The sequence below is a fragment of the Lepus europaeus genome, chromosome 5 (assembly GCF_033115175.1).
Source record: "Lepus europaeus isolate LE1 chromosome 5, mLepTim1.pri, whole genome shotgun sequence".
Taxonomy (NCBI): Eukaryota; Metazoa; Chordata; class Mammalia; order Lagomorpha; family Leporidae; genus Lepus; species Lepus europaeus.
In genome coordinates, this window is record NC_084831.1 from 82,773,409 (window position 1) to 82,793,329 (window position 19,921).

At 41.7% G+C, this 19,921-nt stretch overlaps 2 protein-coding genes across 6 annotated transcripts in view; one reads left to right on the plus strand and one right to left on the minus strand.

The window, feature by feature from the left end:
• KYAT3 (kynurenine aminotransferase 3) overlaps positions 1-19,921 on the minus strand; it is a 206,874-nt gene that overhangs the window by 114,589 nt on the left and 72,364 nt on the right. The window lies entirely within an intron of this gene.
• LOC133759924 (guanylate-binding protein 5-like) overlaps positions 1-19,921 on the plus strand; it is a 91,357-nt gene that overhangs the window by 59,857 nt on the left and 11,579 nt on the right. The window contains exons 4-11 of one of the 5 annotated variants that reach the window (XM_062191677.1): positions 518-686; positions 4,004-4,075; positions 14,072-14,299; positions 14,811-14,938; positions 16,659-16,768; positions 17,014-17,210; positions 17,563-17,805; positions 18,840-19,120. In XM_062191677.1, coding sequence (XP_062047661.1) covers positions 4,015-4,075; positions 14,072-14,299; positions 14,811-14,938; positions 16,659-16,768; positions 17,014-17,210; positions 17,563-17,805; positions 18,840-19,120 — 1,248 coding nt within the window. In that variant the 5' untranslated portion in view covers positions 518-686; positions 4,004-4,014. Of the gene's footprint in view, positions 1-496; positions 687-4,003; positions 4,076-12,866; positions 13,045-14,057; positions 14,300-14,810; positions 14,939-16,658; positions 16,769-17,013; positions 17,211-17,562; positions 17,806-18,839; positions 19,121-19,921 lie in introns of those variants that run through there. The other 4 variants (XM_062191674.1, XM_062191676.1, XM_062191679.1 and 1 more) reach the window with 4 other exon arrangements.

The following is a 19,921-nucleotide window of genomic DNA, read 5'->3' on the forward strand; positions in this document are numbered from 1 at the left end:
CTCTCTGGAAGCATAGGGACTAAATTCCTGGTCAGTGAGATCAGAGGTTGCGTTCTGCCATCTTCCACCCACAGAGTCAAAGCCATGGTCCATGCAGAGCAGGCTAGGAACACCTGCCCTGATTACCCTTCCTCTGGTTCACTTCTGGGTGCAGTTTTATGCTGAGAGAGGCAAGAGAAGAGCAGAGACTACCAACAATGTCCAGTGGAAGAAACATGACTCAGACTCACAGAGGGAGGTTGCCCATAAAAATAGAGCTCTGAAGTGCTCTTCAAAGGAACTGACTGTATTTGAAACAGTGTGTGTGGAAGTTCAACTCTAGAGACTTGAAAACATGTATTGCTTTCAGATCTAGTTGACAAAAAAATACTAACAGAAGGTTTACAGGCAGAATGCAAGTGATCTTAGATGTAAATACCAATCCATATAGAAACATGAAGAGCATCATTAAGGAAATTATATAATTATAAAAAACAGCATAATGCTTTTTTTCTTCTCTCTCTTCTTGATTTTACAGAAATCTATTGCATAAAAGCCTTTATCATCTTTATTAAAGAGCTGATAACATATAGAAATATATTTGATGATAATAGCACAGAGAAGGCACATAGGAGCATAACTGTATTGGAGTGAAAACTGACACCTGATACTAACTCAAATACAGATGAATTAATGGACCGCAAATTGTAAGTTAAACAGCTTTATAAATTTATTCTATCTTCTTCAATTTCTTTTTTATTTAAGATTCATTTAGTTCTTTGAAAGGCAGAGTTACAGAAAGGGAGAGAGGGAGAGACAAAGAGAGATTTTCCATCTGCTGATTCACTACTGAAATGGCTGCAATGGCCAGAACTGGGCTGAGCTGAAGCTAGGAGTGAGGAGCTTCACCCACATCTCCCATGTGGGTGCAGGAGCCCAAGTATTTAGGCCATCTTATGCTGTTTTCCCAGGCCATTAGCAGGGAGCTGGATGGAAATGGAGTAGCTGGGACTCAAACTGGCACCATACGGGATGCCATCACTGCAGGCGATAGCAACTGTGTGCCAACAAATGAAATTATATGAGATGGACAAATTGGTAGAAAGACACAATCTTCTGAAATGGCCTCAAGAAGACATTGATGATCTGAGGAAACCTATAATAAGTAAGGAGATTGTGTTATTAATTAAAGAGTATCAAAAATTTCAGGCCTAAATTGCTTCACTGGCAAAGTCTATGAAGTATCTAATGAAGAATTAATACAAATTCCTCACAAATTTGACAAAAACATGGAAGTGGATGGAATAATTTATAAGTCAGCATGAGACAAATAGTACAGTGCTACCCCATCTAGGGATATCACAATTAAAGTGATGTAATAAGCCAATAATTAGTATCTTTATTATCTACATTTACTTTGTTATGAAAGACGTTTCATTCAGGACTTGTGGGATGTTCTGGTGTCATTCTTGAAGCTCTTTAATGTGAAGCACTGATATTACTCTCTGTTGGGCCTACTTATGTCTGCATTTGGCTTGAGATAATACACAGTATTCAAATTTTAAAATAATTGAAACATTTGAGATCCTGGATAGCCTATTCAAGAACCAAAAGTCAGCATATAATGTTTGCTTAATAAATTGTTTTCATCAGAACAAACTGATTTACAGCATATATTTTTCAAAATGAATAATTATATCACAAACTTTCAAAACATGTTGAAGACTCCACAGAGCTGAAGAATGCTTGAGTTTATTTGGATTCATCTAAATCAAATATAAAGGCAATTTCCAGTGTCTTGAGGAAAATTTTGCTATTATTTTGGATGAGTAGTGGTAATTATTACATGTTAAATGAGGCTTGCTCAATAGGAGGTCATGATTAAAAGTTACATTCTTCAAATAATGGAAATGTCATGAGAATCATAAAACTACTTGGTGAATTTGATCCATGTTTGGATGAACACTTGGAAAATGCAAAAGTTAAAGAAAAACACACAACCAAATGTGGTATTTGTGATCAAAATAGATTAAAACAAAGTAACCAAAAAAGTAGAAAACATGTATTAACTGTTAAACCATTAAACCAGATTTTAAATACTATTCCATTATTGTAGAACTTTTATAAGTTTGAACAAATTTGCATTAATTAGTAACCATTGTGAGCTGAATTTCTGATAGCAAACTGTGAAGATTTGCATTTTTTTCATCTGAATTACCTGAGATGTAATACAACCAAATACAACAATTTCTATGTGACTGCAATATGCTGGTTTTTTTTTTTTTTTTTTTTTTTTTGACAGGCAGAGTTAGACAGTGAGAGAGAGAGAGAGACAGAGAGAAAGGTCTTCCTTCCATTGCTTCACCCCCAAAATGGCCGCGATGGCTGGTGCACTGTGCCAATCCGAAGCCAGGAGCCAGGTGCTTCCTCCTGGTCTCCCATGCGGGTGCAGGGCCCAAGCACCTGGGCCATTCTCCACTGCCCTCCCGGGCCACAGCAGAGAGCTGGACTGGAAGAGGAACAACCAGGACAGAATCCGGCACCCCGACCAGGACTAGAACCCGGTGTGCCTGCGCCACAGGTGGAAGATTAGCCTATTGAGCTGCGGCATGGGCCTGCAATATGCTATTTAACTGTACTTGTGGGCAGCAGAATGACTGTCATATAAAGATACAGCTGAAATGAAAATTGAAGACAATGGGGATACTTGCACTTTTTATAAAATGTAAGTAAGTAAGCAGAATGTGCTGTATGGTGCTCATTTGTTTTTTACCAGAAGATAAGCTGAGCTTCTGGTACCTGGAGTTGTTGAATAGTTGAGTTTTTGCCAAGCCATGGTTCTTTTTGGTAACACTTATAGAAGGAGTGCTTCCAGCACACAGCTCAATCTTTTCTTCTTTTTCTAATAACTTACATGGAACATCTGCTTCTAGTTATGAGGAAGGTAGAGAGGTCTAGATTGGAAAGTGGAAGAGGGAGATGCTGAATATATTATGGTCTTGGGATAAGTTGCAGCAGCAAAGTCTGTGAGTATGCTAATAACCCTTATGTGTTAAATCTTGCATAGATATGGTCACCAACCTGCAGACATGGCAATGAATTGAGTTTAAATGTAGGGTACGGTGATCAGAGTAGCGAAGGGGTGGACTCAGCCAGGTGCCCCGGATGTACTGACTCATCCTCTCAGTCTCACCTTTGATGTTAGCTGGGGCTTGGTGGGCAGTTTACAAGAGGCTGGGACTCATCTCATACTGATACCTGATTGCAGCTTGCTCCAGGCCTTGCGATACTCGTGTCTTTACAAGAGAATACTTAGGTTATAGGATGGGGATTGGTGTTACCCAATGTGTAACTGTCCCCTTCTGTTCTCTCTGAGACACGTTAAGCATCTATTAATTTTGTCCAATAAAAACTAATCCTTGCCGGCACCGTGGCTCACTAGGCTAATCCTCTACCTGCGGCCCGGCACACCGGGTTCTAGTCCTGGTTGGGGCGCCGGATTCTATCCTGGTTGCTCCTCTTCCAGTCCAGTTCTCTGCTGTGGCCCAGGAAGGCAGTGGAGGATGGCCCAAGTCCTTGGGAGACCAGGAGAAGCACCTGGCTCCTGCCTTCGGATCAGCGCGGTGGGCCGGCTGCAGCGCACTGGCCGTGGCGGCCATTGGAGGGTGAACCAATGGCAAAAGGAAGACCTTTCTCTCTGTCTCTCTCTCTCACTGTCCACTCTGCCTGTTAAAAAAAAAAAAAAAAAAACAACTAATCCAACCAAGCTAAGTATATAACAATGGATGAATGGATAAAGAAAATGGGTGTGGGTGTTTGGTGAAGCAGTTAAGAAGCTTTTTGCTTGCATCTCATACCTAAGTTCAAGTCACAGCTCTGCTTCTGATTCCAACTTCCTACTAACACACACTCTGGGATGTAGCAGGTGATGGCTCAAGTACTTGGGTTCTTGTCACCCAATTGGGAGATCTGTATTGAATTCATGGCTCCTGGCTTTGGTCTTACCCAGTCTTGGCTGTTACAGGCTTTTGGGGAATGAAGGAGAGAATGGAAGATCTCTGCTTGTCTGTCTGTCTGCATTTCAAGCAAATAAAAAGTAAGTAAATAAAATAAATTAAAAATATGGAATATATGCTCAATGGTATATTATTAAGCAAATAAAAGTAAATCAATACAAGAAATTTAATTTGTGTCATATACATATATATACACACACACAATGAAATATTATTAAGCTTCATTGTGATACAGTGGGCTAAGCTGTTGCTAGGGATGCATCTCATATTGCAGTACTGATTGAGTCTTAGCTACTCCACTTCCTATCTGTCTTCCTGCTAATGTGCCTGGGAAGTAGCAGATGATGGTTCAAGTACTTAAGTTCCTGCCACCCACATGGAAGACCCAGATGGAGTTCCTGGCTTCTGGCTTTGGCCTGACTAAGCCCTAGCTGTTCCAGCCATTTGGGGAGTGAACCAGCAGATGAAAGATCTCTCTCTTTCTTTGCCTTTGTCTCTCCTTTTCAAATAAATAAATAATTTTTTAAAATAAGGAAATTCTTATATTTGCAAGAACTTGGGTGAGAATGGAAAACATTATGCTAAGTGAAAATAAGCCAGGAATGAGAGGAAATATTGCATAATTTCACTTACATTTGGGATATAAAAATGTTGAAATTATAGAAGCAGGGGTGATTACAAGATGTGGAGGAAATTAGGTGATGTTGATTAAAGAACACAAAGTTTCAGGTAGACAGCAGAATTAATGTTGCATTATCTTGCATAGCATAGTGATGATATTTAATGATGTGATGTGTGTATCAAAATTACTGAAAGACTAGACTTCAAAGGATTATTTCATACAAAAATAACTCTGGAGGGTAACATCATAATCAGTTTGATTTAATCATTCCATAACATCTACCTTTGTCAAAACTACATTTTTTTCTCATAAATATATACAATAATTACTTGTCAAGCCAAAACAAAATAGTTTAAAACTCCACTATCTAGATCAGAGACAAATGTAATAAGGAGAAACCATGACTTTAGGAATCTACAAGTTTATCAAGTTCAAATATAAAATATGAAAAGTGTTTGTTCAAAGGGTCAGGAGAGGTAAGCAATGTTCTACAAGAACTGTTAGGGGATTTGGCAAGTAGTGGAAAATAACTAGCAGAGCTTGACCGGAGAAGTATTTCATTGTTGTGAGGCATTCTTAGCAAAAACTCATCAGGGACTATGTTTAGTTTTGTTGTTTGCTGTCAAATGAACAAAAAAAGAAAACAAGTTTTGCAGTTAATTCTCATAGTACAGCTCATTAAAGACAGAGGTTCTATATGGGGAGTAAGTGCACAGTGGCTCCTATTGTTGATTTAACAATTGACACTCTTATTTATGATAGCCACAGCTATCAAAAGGAAATTGGGTTGAGAATTTCATGTGACACAGTTTAGAAAATAGGACAAATAGCAAAAAAAAAAAAAGGTAAGAGACAAAAGTCAGTGTAAAATCACTGCTAAGAGATAATCCAAACTTTTGGTTAAGACAAAGCAGGGAGTAAGAAATGAGCAATTGTGGACCCTTGGTTCCTTTCTCTCTTATTAAGGGAGAAAATTGGTACTTCTGCACGTGCCTTACATTCTTTTCATTGATGCCCAAATCTGGCTTTGCAATCAAAGAATATTTCACTATGGAAATGAAGGATTTGACCTAAGAAGGGAAGAGCAAAGGTTTTTAATGACCCCTTTGCAAGTCCTGGTTGTATTTTGAAAGAACAGAAGTTGTATCTCCTACTCCTTCTCTGGAAGGTGAATGTGAGTTTTCCCAGGCACTCGTAGTCCACCCTGACTTTTCATGATGTCCTCAGCATGTTTTACTCTTTCAGTAAAAGTGTTTACTGCCTTGATCACGCATTCTTGTATTAACTGCAGGCAGGGTTCTCAATATATTCTACCCAACTGAGGTGTGCTATGAGAATTAACTGCAAAACTTGTTTTCTTTTCTTTTTTTTTTTTTCCTCATTTGACAGGTAGAGTTATAGACAGTGAGAGAGAGACAGAGAAAGGTCTTCTTTCCATTGGTTCACTTCCAAAATGGCCGTTTTGACTGGCGCTGCACTGATCCAAAGCCAGGAGCCAGGTGCTTCCTCCTGGTCTCCCATGTGGATGCAGGGCCCAAGTACCTGGCTCATCCTCCACTGCCCTCCAGGGTCACAAGCAGAGAGTTGGACTGGAAGAGGAACAACCGGGACTAGTACCCGGCACCCCAACTGGGACTAGAACCCGGGGTGCTGGTGCTGCAGGCAGAGGATTAGCCAAGTGAGCCATGGCACCGGCCGAATTAACTACAAAACTTGTTTTCAAACAGTACTTCTTGATTTGTGTGCCTGTGTGCGTGCAAATTGTGGAAATCTTTACTTAGTATAGAGTTGATCTTCTGTATATAAAGTTAATTAAAAATGAATCTTAATGAAGAATGGGATGGGAGAGGGAGTAGGAGGTGTGATGGGAGTAGAGGTGAGAGGGTGAGTATGGGGGCAAGAACTGCTATATTCCTAAAGCTGTACCTATGAAACTTGTATTCATTAAATAAAAGCTTTCTTTAAAAAAAGACCTTATCTTCAAAAAAATAAAATAAAATAAAATTTATGCAGAGGAGGGAATGCAAACTGCACAATTTTGATAGGCTTAGGCTGGCTTTTGAGTACTTTCCTACCTATTTATTTGTAAGGTCTTTTCAGGAAGTTCAGGTAGGAGTTTGTTGGGAGGTTTTGTTTTGCAATTTTCTTCACCAATTGAATTATGACACCTGACTTAGTTAAGCATATATTAGTTCTCTTGGGAATTCAACTTCATCACCAGGTCTTCTGTTGTTAGCTTTTATACACCCAAGGAGGAAATGGAGAACTCAACAGATGCAAAATATACAAGCTAACTTCTTTTAAAAATGACCTCTAATTCTCATACTTTACTTCTTACATTTCTCTCCCAGTGGTCTTTCTGCAGATAAATATACCCTTCATAGAGCTGTTTCCAATGTCTATTTACATATAAGTTTATTTTTGCTACAACATTCTTATTTATGACGTCAGTGATCACCCGAGGCTCTTGACATGAGCTGCCAAGGTTATGGAAGCCTCTTGTATCTACACTCTGTCAGTATTTAGACAGGACCATAAGCAAAATAGAAGATCTTTTCTCCCTTTAGAGAAAAGTACAGCCTTCTTTGATGGGCCCTTTTTTCCACTGGGGTCTCACTCAAGAGATCCTTTATGTAGACAATTTTTTGCCACAGTGTCTTGGTTGTCCGTGCCTGAAATGCTCTTATGGACTTCTCAGCCAGATCTGAATGCCTTAAGGGCTGATTCTCAGGTCAGAGTGTGTTTCAGGGTGTTTCTCATTCTATGAGTCTGCTGTTTGGCTTGCTTCTTGGGTTTGGCCTGGCCCAGCCCCTGCCAGTGTGGCTGTTTGGAGAGTGAACCAGTGTATGGAAAATCTCTCTCTCTCTCTCTCTCTCTGTAATTCTGCCTTTCAAGTAAATAAAAAATAAATCTTAAAAGAAGTCATCCTAGTTTCTCATCATAATCAGGGTAACTTAAAATCACAATAGGTGGGCCGGTGCCGCGGCTCACTTGGCTAATTCTCCGTCTGCAGTGCCAGCACCCAGTGTTCTAGTGCCGGTTGGGGCGCTGGATTCTGTCCTGGTTGCTTCTCTTCCAGTCCAGTTCTCTGCTGTGGCCTGGGAAGGCAGTGGAGGATGGTCCAAGTGCTTGGGCCCTGCACCCATATGGGAGACCAGGAGGAAGCACCTGGCTCCTGGTTTCGGATCAGTGCAGCACGCCTGCCACAGCGTCCCAGCTGTAGTGGCCATTTGGGGGGTGAACCAATGGAAGGAAGACCTTTCTCTCTCTCTCACTGTCTACCTCTGCCTGTCAAAAAAGAAAAATCACAATAGGCAGTCAGGTTGGTCCCAGAGGAAAATGAGGAACTGGGAGAGTCCCCCTAAGAAGGTGCCACATCCTACTCCATGTTTCTCCCCAAAAATAGCCTTTAGCAAGACAAAAGTGCCCATCCAACCTTTCTGAGTTTCTAGTTATATCATGAGAATAGAAAGACATTATCTCTCCCACCCTTCTGAACACTCCTTTGTTTTATCATGAGCAAATCAGATTAAAAATCAAGACTTTTGATGGATTCTGTTACTGATTGTTAGCTGATTGAAAGATTTTCCCCCCAAATTGTGCTTAAAATCCGTACTACCATCAGCCCCTATGGGTTTTGCCTCTCTTGAAGCCCCCTTCTGGCCATTTTGCCAGGAACTCTCCGACTTAAATAAATTTTGCTTTTCTCTCCTCGGCCTCATCTGCACGGAAATTCTTCTTCCACGTGAGACAAACAACTACGGTAACCTTTCCCCTGCTGCCATTTCACCAGTAACGTAAGCATTTGCTGCATGATAAAATAGATGCCTTGGAACTATCTTTTCCCTTTCATGAATCTATTTTAAAAGTAAATGAAGGGGAGTGGCAGCAAATTGACAGGTAACTGCTGTCACTGGCATACAAGTGTCTGATTTCTTCCAGTGAGGCAATATGTATACTATCAGTTCCAAAAGTAGGTGATGAAATCCTAGGGTTTGTTTGAAACTGTTGTGGGGTAACCTTAAGCCAAATTTTAATATTTTGGGTTCTTGTCTTAAGCTTAGAGAAGCATTCTAAGCTCAGGCACAAAAGAGACAGGCAACATGGTACAGTTCAGAATTTGTTTGGGGAAGTGGGAAAAATACACAGGAATGTGAGAGCTTTATGAAGGGAGAGAGGAGTCAGAAGGATTATATGGGAAGTTCCATACTGATAGGATAGATAGGATTAAATTGATCAGATTTGTGAGCTGGAGACCATGCCTTCACTCTGCCCCCTTTTGTGATCTCATGCCCTTACCTGACCTCACCTGTATGCTTACCTGCCAATCAGATGACATAACCACTCCCCTTTGGAAGTAAATAAAAGGCCTGGAGTGCTGGGGCCCCTGTCTTGTTGTTCAGGCCTCCAGATGCTCAGCCTTGTGGCTGCCCCTTTCTCTGTTTTCCCGCCTGCGCTACATTACCTATGGCTGCTCCTAACTGCACACTCTGATCCACGTGGCTCTCGGCCTGCCCTCTGCCTGATATGGACCCAGCCTATGTTTCTAGACTTCTTTCTCTCCTAAATAAAGCCCTCACTTTCCTGTATATTTCTCTCCCTAAATAGATGTTAAAACCTTACCATAGTGCCTGGTTTATTTGAGTTGATATTCAGAAGAATAGACAGCAAGGACCCTCAAAATATTAATCTTAAAATAATTAATAAAATTTTGAGTAAAGGTCCCTGATTTCAATACTAAACTCTCAGGAGGCAGGCCAGGGGCCACATATGGGAGTCTGTAGGCCAGAGGCACGCAAAGGAGCCCTTCAGGCAGGAGAAGTGCCAGGAGTGGCTGCAAAAATGGACAGTACAAAAGGCATGCAGGAGAACAGGGGTGGGCCCAGTGTGCTCCCCAGAGGCTTATCCACTTCCAAAAGGGCGGTGGTTACACAGCCTGATTGACAGGTGAGATTGTTAGGTAGGAAGTCAGAAATGAGCTTATGTGTGTGTGTGTGACAAGGGCCTAAGGAATTGACATCTACATCAATCCAGCATCCACATCTCAAAGTCATCCTGATAACCTTCCAGGTTCAGCCCAGTATCTGTACTTCAAAGTCCCACCCGGATCCTGATGACCTTCCAGGGAGTCCTGCCCCTTCTACCTGGCCTGATAAACATCCCTCCTCTAAGACGTGACGCCAGCCAGGCTTCCCCTGACTCATAACTTCGGTGGGAAAAACTCAGAAAGGAATTTTTCATATTTACACCCAACAAGTCCTTTGTTCCAGAGGAGAAGAAGGAGAGGGGGAGAGAAGAGGCTGGAAGGCAAGACCCATCCCCCTAAAAACCCCAGCCTAAATTCCTCTCAGATCCTGTCTGGAAAAGTGCCCATCTGTTCTTACAGATGTCTTTTTTTTTTTTTTTTTTTTTTTTGACAGGCAGAGTGGACAGTAGAGAGACAGAGAGAAAGGTCTTCCTTTTGCCGTTGGTTCACCCTCCAATGGCCGCCGCGGTAGCGCACTGCGGCCGGCGCACCGCGCAGTTCCAATGGCAGGAGCCAGGTGCTTCTCCTGGTCTCCCATGGGGTGCAGGGCCCAAGAACTTGGGCCATCCTCCACTGCACTCCCTGGCCACAGCAGAGAGCTGGCCTGGAAGAGGAGCAATCGGGACAGGATCGGTGCCCCGACCGGGACTAGAACCCGGTGTGCCGGCACTGCTAGGCGGAGGATTAGCCTACTGAGCCACAGCGCCGGCCCTTACAGATGTCTTTACCCTAATAAACCTTGCTATTTTGCTTTCTACTGCTTTCTATCTCATGCCTGAATTCTTTTTTGTGGGAAGACAAGGACCCTCTGCTTCTCCGGTAACAAGATCAGGTAGAGGCAAGGGGGTGTGGTTTCCAGCCCATGAATCTAATCAATCTAATCCTATCTCCCTGATTGGGCCCCTTATCAAAACCACCCCAACAGCAGGTATTCAGACATCCTCCACTGAACTTTGTGATAAACACTTTGACTTAGTGCTCAGTAGAGCATACAAAGCTGTAGCAAATGATTCATGGGTTATAGCCCAGTCCACGGCCAATGCTTTGAGAAACATTGCTCTAGATGATAAATGTTCTGGGGTGGTGCATTTTGTCAGGTGAACTGAAAAGATGGAGCTTTCTTTGATTTTTAAAATACTTTTAAGGTATTGTGTTTCATGGATGATTAGGCTTAATCTATACTCTAAAAGCAAATTTAAATGACTTTTTTTTAAAAGCAATAAGAAATAAACTGCTGTATAAAGTAGGATTTTATTCCTGTTTTCATTTCTGTGAATGTAAGATTCTAATTGTAGAGGCATTGTGGAAAATAGTAGCCTAAGCATATCAAAATATGGTCCTTTGGGTATCCCTTTAGCCATTATCATATCCTTAGACTACACGTGTCCATTTTTGAAGCTTTCTGGGAATGATTTTGTTTCTTATTTGTCTTCTGAGCTGTACATGTACACAGGTACCTACTAATTACTATGTGATTCTTTTAATGCAAATTCAATAAAGTTGTTAAATCAGAAAAAAAGCAAGAAACTTGACCCTATGTAAGTGTATCAAACATTTCAAAAAATTAGAGCCTCCAAATTTTTTTATTTTTTTATTTTTTAAGTTTTATTTAATGAATATAAATTTCCAAAGTACAGCTTATGGATTACAATGGCTTCCCCCTCCCATAACTTCCCTCCCACCCACAACCCTCCCCTCTCCCGCTCCCTCTCCCCTTCTATTTGCATCAAGATTCATTTTCAATTCTCTTTATATACAGAAGATCAATTTAGTATATATTAAGTAAAGATTTCAATAGTTTGCACCCACATAGAAACACAAAGTGAAACATACTGTTTGAGTACTAGTTATAGCATTAAATCACAATGTACAGCACATGAAGGACAGAGATCCCACATGAGGAGCAAGTGCACAGTAACTCCTGTTGTTGACCCAACAAATTGACACTCTAGTTTATGGCACCAGTAACCACCCTAGGCTCTCGTCATGAGTTGCCAAGGCTATGGAAGCCTACCAAGTTCACCGACTCTGATCATATTTAGACAAGGTCATAAAAGACAGGGTGAAGATAGTAACCAATGATCCTAAGAGTGGCATTAACCAGCATTAAGTGGGGAAGAGGACCATCAGTACACACAGGTTGGGAGTAGAGTCATTGGTGGTAGAGTAGAGGTTATGATTACGAAGGAATGAGGCCCAGACCTATCTATCTCTTCACATGGGGTACATCCTAAGGGAGGTGTGAACCTCCTAGGGGAAGGCACTCTGTTGACTTTCATTACTTGGCTGGGCTGGGAGGAGAGCTGGCCAGATAAAGGCAGGGGGCATCTCTAATAAGAAATTTACAGTTCTGCCTGCAATGTTGCTGACCCTACTTGACCATACCCTTAGCTGCAGTGGTCACTTTGGAAGTTGGGCTGAGTGAAGGGCTTTTCAGCTTAGAGCCAATAAGATCTGTGGCTCTGACCTGGGCATCCTTCGACTCCAGGGCAGGTCCATTTCCAATGATCCAACTCTTGGCAGAGCTGCCAGGGCTCTTCACAAGCTGACTTCTGCTGAAGCCCATGCTTACCACATTGAAAGCCACTGCAGTGGACTGGCCTGTTGGGTCTCTTTGAGGGCAGATCACTGTATAGATCAGCCATTAATAGGCCTGCCACCCATTGCTTCTGATGCCTAGCTTTCTTTTCCTCCTGGTTTGTGTTAAAGCAGACCAGAGGATGCAAGTCAAGGGAGTGCCCAAGTCCCATCTCTAATCTTCTGTGGCCTGAACTACAAGTCTATAGTCACAGGCATGTTCTGTAGTAGTTTTTCTAAGGCAGACAATGCCCATGAGGAAAATTATATTCTCACTTAAAAACTTTCTTTCCCTTTAGACCCCCAAAATTTTATGAGGTTTCTTCCTGCCCTGCTTCTAAGCTGAAGATAAATATCAGGTTTCAAGCTATGTAAAATACCATATGCTTAGAAACATTATCAAGAATCTCAAAGTTTTCTTTTCTGTAGCAACATAGAGTTTCTGAGAAATCCGACCAAACCTTCCAGCCCAGCAATTGTCAACATCAGAAAAAAGCATTTGTAACTGACTTTGCTTTGTAGTTTCAGTTTCCTACAAGCAAGTTTCCCAACGTCATTTCCCACTTTTGGTTTCCCTGTGCTACACAGTTAACTGTTGGTGGGGGTGAGGGTGGGGTGGGGAGGGGAGGGGATAGGGAATCCCAGGAGGTGGGTAAGGATGAAGTATATTAGAAATCATCTCAGCTACACTCACACTGGACACAGCAGTTAGAACTCTTGCTAGTTCTCGTCAAAGCAGTTTCTTATCAAGTCCTCGTCTAAGCAGTTTCCTTGTCTGCTCCGGAAGGTCTCTGCTCCCAACTGATTTTATTGCTGCGGTTAAGGTAAGACTGGGCAAAGGTGGGAAGAACTGTACAAGGTTCCTTTTAGTTTTAAAATCGGTCTGTCTGGGATAGGAGGAAGCTTAACTGGGTGTGGTGTATTGGGACTCAGAAAAGATTAAGTCATGGTGTTATCAGAGAGCAGAATCCATCAAGTGCCAATTACATTCGCTTCTTGCTGAATTAAATATGCATATATGGGAAGACCAACCTGTGAGTTTAAAATATCCTAAAACCGCTTTTCTCCCTTTGCCATTTCATGACTTCTAAGAGATTATAATTGCTATTTAGGTAGAAAACCTGATTAAGCTGGTTCAAACTTTAGTCTGTAAGTCTGATGAGCTATGATTGTTATTTTCGTGAGAAAGAGTAATGAATGAGATACAAAGTAAATAGCTTGCTAGACTGCTAATATGAAGATTCTTCATCTCCCCAGAAAAAGAAAGAACAGGAAGAGTGAAACCCAGTCTGAACAGTGAAGAGGTTTCCAGGCAGCAATGTATTTTGAGCCTTGGTCTTGCTCTTCCAAAGTGGGTTTTTCCTATAGCCCCAACTGAGTTTTTTGTTTCTTAGTACTTGTTAACCCTTTATTGTGCTGAATTCTGTCTCTACTCTGCTATTGCCTCTGCGATCATGATTTTTTTAAAGCAAATTTTATTTATTTCTTTCTTTATTTAATTGCTTGCTTAAAAGGCAGAGAGAGGCAGACATTGTAGGGCAGTGGATACGTCACTAGTCCACTCCCCAAATGCTAGCAATGGCCAGGGCTGTGCTAGTCTGAAGCCAGGAGCCTGGAACTCTACCTGGGTCTTTCACAATGGTGGGATGTCCCTTTGTCTACCAAATAGCTAGGAGCCAGTAAGGTGATCAAGAGTATGAAGGAAATAGTATTTCATTGCTATCCACACTTACTAAGCTATTTTTAGCTTTTAGAAAATTCTTCAGACAGGCCATGCTGGGGAGGAGCATATGCCCAGATTCAGTAGACAAAATGATTTTCTCGGTTTAAACACTAGATATTCCGGCCCAGCTCATCTCTTCCCTTGCAGACAAGGTAACGTCCTGGACATGGCCTCGGAGAGCCTCATGGCAGAACCCCTGTGCCTCATTGAGAACACCAATGAGCAGTTCACGGTCAATGAGGAGGCCGTGCAGATCCTGTCTGCCATTACACAGCCCGTGGTGGTGGTGGCTATCGTGGGCCTCTACCGCACGGGCAAGTCCTACCTCATGAACAAGCTGGCTGGGAAGAAGAAGGGTGAGTGGCAACAGCTGAGCTCTGAGGGGCTCCTCTGTCCACCCACACTGTCACCACTCAGCCTGGGGAAGAGAAGGGAGAAAGGTGGGGAGGGGGAGGGGCACTGAAAGCCAATGTGTGGAAGGCACTGGTGTTTTTATCTCCGGGGAGACAAAGGGCAGCTGTCTGTCCTGATGCCTCACACTGTGTTTTTTATTTGCCCTTAACAAGTCTCCTGGGAAAGAGCATCATGTGCTCCCTCATCAAGAGTGAGCTATCAGGGAAGTAATTCCCATAAGTATAATTATAAACTATTGACATTTTAGTAGTATGGTGTTCTTTAAAAAATAAAATTTCCAGTCTATGATATTTGATGTTATTTTTCTATTTCTTTATTGTAATTCAGAACCAGATTAGTTGTGCCTTCCGTTGTTTTGCCATCTTGCTTTCTCTAAATCCTTTTTCAGTGATCAAGGCAATTCTCCTATTTCCAGAGCCCCTCCTCTCTTACAACATCTCCACTTCTCTGCAGGCTTCTCAGTTGGATCCACCGTGCAGTCTCACACCAAGGGCATCTGGATGTGGTGTGTGCCTCATCCTGAGAAGCCCGACCACACCCTAGTTCTGCTTGACACAGAAGGTCTGGGTGATGTAGAGAAGGTATGGCTACGGGATTCCTTTTTGAATCTCTCTCATCTCAGCATTCTTTATCCAGGGAAGTTTCCGTTTTCCTAAATTTATATTCCCACTTGACCAGACAATGGCCTTTAAAACAATTATTTACTTGAAATTAGATAGGCAAGGATCTCCTACCTGCTAGTGCACTCCCTAAATGCCAACAACCAGGGATGGGCCAGGTTGATGCCAGGAGCTGGGAACTCAATCCAAGTTTCCCAGAGAGGTGAAAAGGACCCAACTATTGGATCTTCAGCTATGCCATCCAGGTTACAGAGTTGGAACTGGAGGTGGAGCTGTAAGTGGAACCCATGCACTCTGATATGGAGTGTGGACATCCTAAGTGGTGGCTTAAGTGCTACACCAAAACACTCACCCCAGAATATACATTTTCATTTCTTTCCTTTATTTTTTTTCTTAAGATTTTTATTTATTTATTTGAGAGGTAGAGTTACAGGCAGTGAGAGGGAGAGAGAGAGAGACAATGGTCTTCCTTCCATTGGTTTACTCCTCAGATGGTCGCAATGGCTGGATCTGTGCTGATCTGAAGCCAGGAGCCAGGTGCTTCTTCCCCGTCTCCCATGTGGGTGCAGGGGCCCAAGCACTTGGGCCATCTTCTACTACTTTATCAGGCCATAGCAGAGAGCTGGATTGGAAGAGGGGCAGCTGGAACTAGAACTGGCGCCCATATGGGATGCTGGTGCCACAGATGGAGGATTAACCTACTGCGCCACAGCACCGGCCCCGCTTTCCTTTTATTTTTTATAGAATTTGGGAACCTGAATGAGAAAATACATTTCTCAGTCAAAATCAGTATTGGGAGAACTATATTAATCTTGAGCTAGAGAGTTAACTCAGATGCAAAATGTTGGTGAAAATCAAACTAGTGTTGCAAGCTTTGTCCTGCAGGGAGAATTGGTTAATATGAGTGTCAGATGAACTTGTATTCAAATCAGGGTTCTGGCTTTTATAGTCTCCTCACATCTTTTATTTTCTCTTTGGTCTTATCCACTACATTATTTAAACAGCAGATCCATATGTCTTTTTCAGATGCATTGTTGGCAATTGTTACACAATCTTTAACTGAAAAAGCAACCTTAATTTTTACACAAAGTCAACAACATATGGATCAGTATAAAATTATTCATGCAAACAAAGAGTTTTTAAAGTTCACATATCAGTCATTATTATTCATCTGGTTTAACATTTGCAGGTCAGGAACCTGTTTTTAATGACTGGTATTCTGGGAATGTTATAAAACATGATTTGGGGCCTGCACTGTGGTGTAGTGGGTAAAGCTGCTGCCTGCAGTGCTGGTATCCCATATGGGTGCTGGTTTGAGGCCTGGGTGCTCCACTTAAGATAAAGCTCTGCTATGGCCTGGGAAAGCAGTAAGAGATGGCCCAGGTCCTTGGGCCCCTGTACCTGCCTGGGAGATCTGGTGGAAGCTCCTGGCTCCTGGCTTTGAATCGGCACAGCTCTGGCCATTGTAACCATCTGGGGAGTGAGCCAGTGGATGGAAGACATCTCTCTCTCTCTCTCTCTCTCTCTCTCTCTCTCTCTCTCTCTCTGCCTCTCTGTAACTCTGCCTTTCAAATAAATAAATAAATCTTAAAAAAAAAAAAAGAAAATAAGTGATTGGTTACCACTAGGTGACTCTTGTTGCTTTAAGAAAGAAATGATTTAAATTTGTTCTCACTTCTAGGCTGATGACAGCAATGATATCAAGAGCTTTGCACTGGCGATCCTATTGAGTAGTACCTTTGTGTACAATACCATGAGCAAAATTGACCAGGCATCTATGGACCTCCTGAAGTATCCTTTTGTAGTTCCTAGCTGACTCAAGCCAGAGAGAAGTCTTAGTTTCAAAGTCTATCTGTGTGACCTCGTGAATCCTCAAAATGAAAATATGACAAAAACACTGAAATGCAAAGACAAAAGCCCTTATGTGAGGGCCCCATGTTCATTGATTAAAGCAAAGTCAAAGTCTGGGGATACAGACAACTGAAAGGGGCTCAGCTGCAGTCCTGTCACCCCACTTTTCCTTAGCTGCGTGTCAGCAATGTGACAGAACTGACAGATCTGCTGAGGGTGAGAACCTCACCTGACCCAGATGTGGGTGAAGATGCTGCTGACCTTGTGAGTTTCTTTCCAGACCTGGTGTGGACTCTGAGAGATTTCTTCCTAGACCTTCAAATAGACGGGCAGCTCATCACAGCAGATGAATACCTGGAGAACTCACTGAAGCTGAAAGAAGGTGATGGGGACTTCAGGGTTGGGAATGGGGAGTTTAACCCAGGAAGTGATCTGTTTAGGACAGGTGGTTAAATGTAAACTTTCTCATAGTGACTCACCTATCTCTTTCACAAAAGAAGTTTAAAATACCATCAATTTAGAATGAATTAATATTAATAATAAATTGCATTAGTCCCATACACTTGAAACAAATTTCTTTTTTTCCTTTTCCTAATTATTCACTTTTTTTTTTTTGCTTAAGATTTCTATTTCTCAGTAACATCAGATGGAAAGGCATTAACTTGATGTATTTAGATCATTGTTCAACACGATGTAAATCCTATGCTAAATAAATACCATTTTTCCATATTTAGGTGATGATCAAAGAACTCAGTCCTACAATTTGCCCCGTAAGTGTATAAAGAAGTTCTTTCCAACAAGAAAATGCTTTATCTTTGACTCACCCACTGACTTGAAGAAGATTTCCCAACTTGAGACACTGAGTGATGATGACCTGGAACCTCTATTTGTGCAACAAGTGGCAGAATTCTGTTCCTACATCTTTAATCATTCTATGACCAAGACTCTTCCAGGAGGCATCAAGGTCAATGGACCTTGTGAGTACCTTTTGTAGGATTTTCCTTCAATTCAGTCTCTTGAGTAAGGGACACATCTAAGACAAATGTATAAGCAATTATGGTCATGGGAATCCTATGTATCACATGTCCCAGTGTTGTCAAAGCCCCAGTAGATGTTTCTATTGTTTTTAGAAAGGCCTCAAACATAAAATAGGTATATCATTTGATGATAGAACAAGTTAAATACGTTTTTTCCATAAGTGATCCACTATTGAAATAGACCAACCCACACAGGTTGGCAGTATTTATTCAACAAATACATTGGTTCCTTATTATGCATCATATCCTTTGATAGGTATTGTATGAGCAAGAGATCCATATTCTCTGTAGAAATTAAAGTTGGTTGACGCAAAATTAAACAAAGGCCCAAAAGTCTAAAGCTCATGAAGAGGTTTAAACAGATTTCTTGTTCTAGTCTTTTCCAAGAATTCTGTCTTAGAGCTCTGTAAATAATTGTTAGATCATAGAGGGAAACAAAAAAGTGCAAACAAAAAAGTGTAAATGATAAGGAAGTTAAACAGGAAAGACCAACAAGAATATGGAAAATCAGGTCCAAATTACTCACTTCACACTTTATTGGTGGAGGTTAATCCTGCATAGCCGTGAGCCCATGTTAAAGTGAAAAAGAAAAAGGGAGTTCTGCAGAGAATAGAAAATTGAAGAAAAGGAAAAGAGAGGGCAGATTAAAAAGAAATAAGGCATTGAGCATTCTAATAAAATGAGTATGCACGACTTTTGTAAAATTATCTTTTTCATGGGAGAAGAATGAAATATGGACGGATTGTATCATACATCTTGAGATTTTCTTCTTTATACATTATTTCTTTTCCCAAAGAAGAAACACTTGCCCTGTTGATCACACTATTTCTCACAGGAACCTATTTTGTTCACTTGATCAAAATACTGAAAAATTTCATAAATAGAATGTTAAATTAACATTTTCAGAATTATTCAGTATAGCTCATGGCCTCCTTTTCTGCAAATTAATGAAAGCCTGGTTTCACTCTGTGAAGTTCTAGAGAGCCTGTTGCTGACCTACATCAATGCCATCAGCCGTGGGGATCTGCCTTGCATGGAGAACGCAGTTCTGACCTTAACCCAGAAGGAGAACACGGCTGCTGTGCAAAAGGCCATTGCCCACTACGACCAGCAGATGAGCCAGAAGGTGCAGCTGCCCACAGAAACCCTCCAGGAGCTGCTGGACCTGCACAGTGCTTCTCAGAGAGAGGCCATCGAAGTCTTCATGAAGGACTCCTTCAAGGATGTTGATCAAAAGTTTCAGAAGGAATTAGAGGTAGTTATTTTTTGGTTTTAGTTCACAAGTGTTAAGTTCCAGATCAAGGCAAAGTATTGCTATAAATAGTACAACATGATTTCATTAAGAAAAGGAATTTCTACTACACTGGGAAATAATGATAGTCAACTACATGTGTATGATGCCACTTTTACTGTAAAAACAAACAAGCAAACAAGTAATACTCTGTGCTCTACATATTCTGAGCTTTTTGATACCAGCTCAAGGTTTTGACTCACTTGTAATAGAAATTAGCAAGAAGCCATTGTTGAACCCAGACAAGGCCTATTGGTGCTTATACCTGAGCACAACAAGCATATGCCACTGATGGACTCTCCAGAGGGAAGATGAATGGGAGATGTATCAGGCTGGGGAGATGTAGTCTTGTGCTCTTGAACTCTGACTTAGCCACCTTGGTACTGGGTACTTCATTGTTCTCCACAGGCTCACTTGCCTCTTTTGCACACGCCACACTCAAAATGTCAGTGTTGCTCACTACCACCTCCACACGAAGGTCATTTATCCACAGTACTCGTCATATATCCACTATTCACAGCATGCATAGATTGGAGAAGTCACTAACAGGGCAGTAGGGGGTCTTTTGCAATGAGAGTCTGGATGCTCCCTGCTCCTGATTGGTTTGGAGTTGGGTCGAGTAACCTTTGGTGGGAGATGGATACACCTATGGCTTGGGAGATGAATATGTGGTCAGGTCGGGAGGGGCTTGATTTAGTGAGCCCTATTTCTGTTGTCTCTCATTTTCCCATTAGCACACTACTTTATCATATTATAGCCATGGAC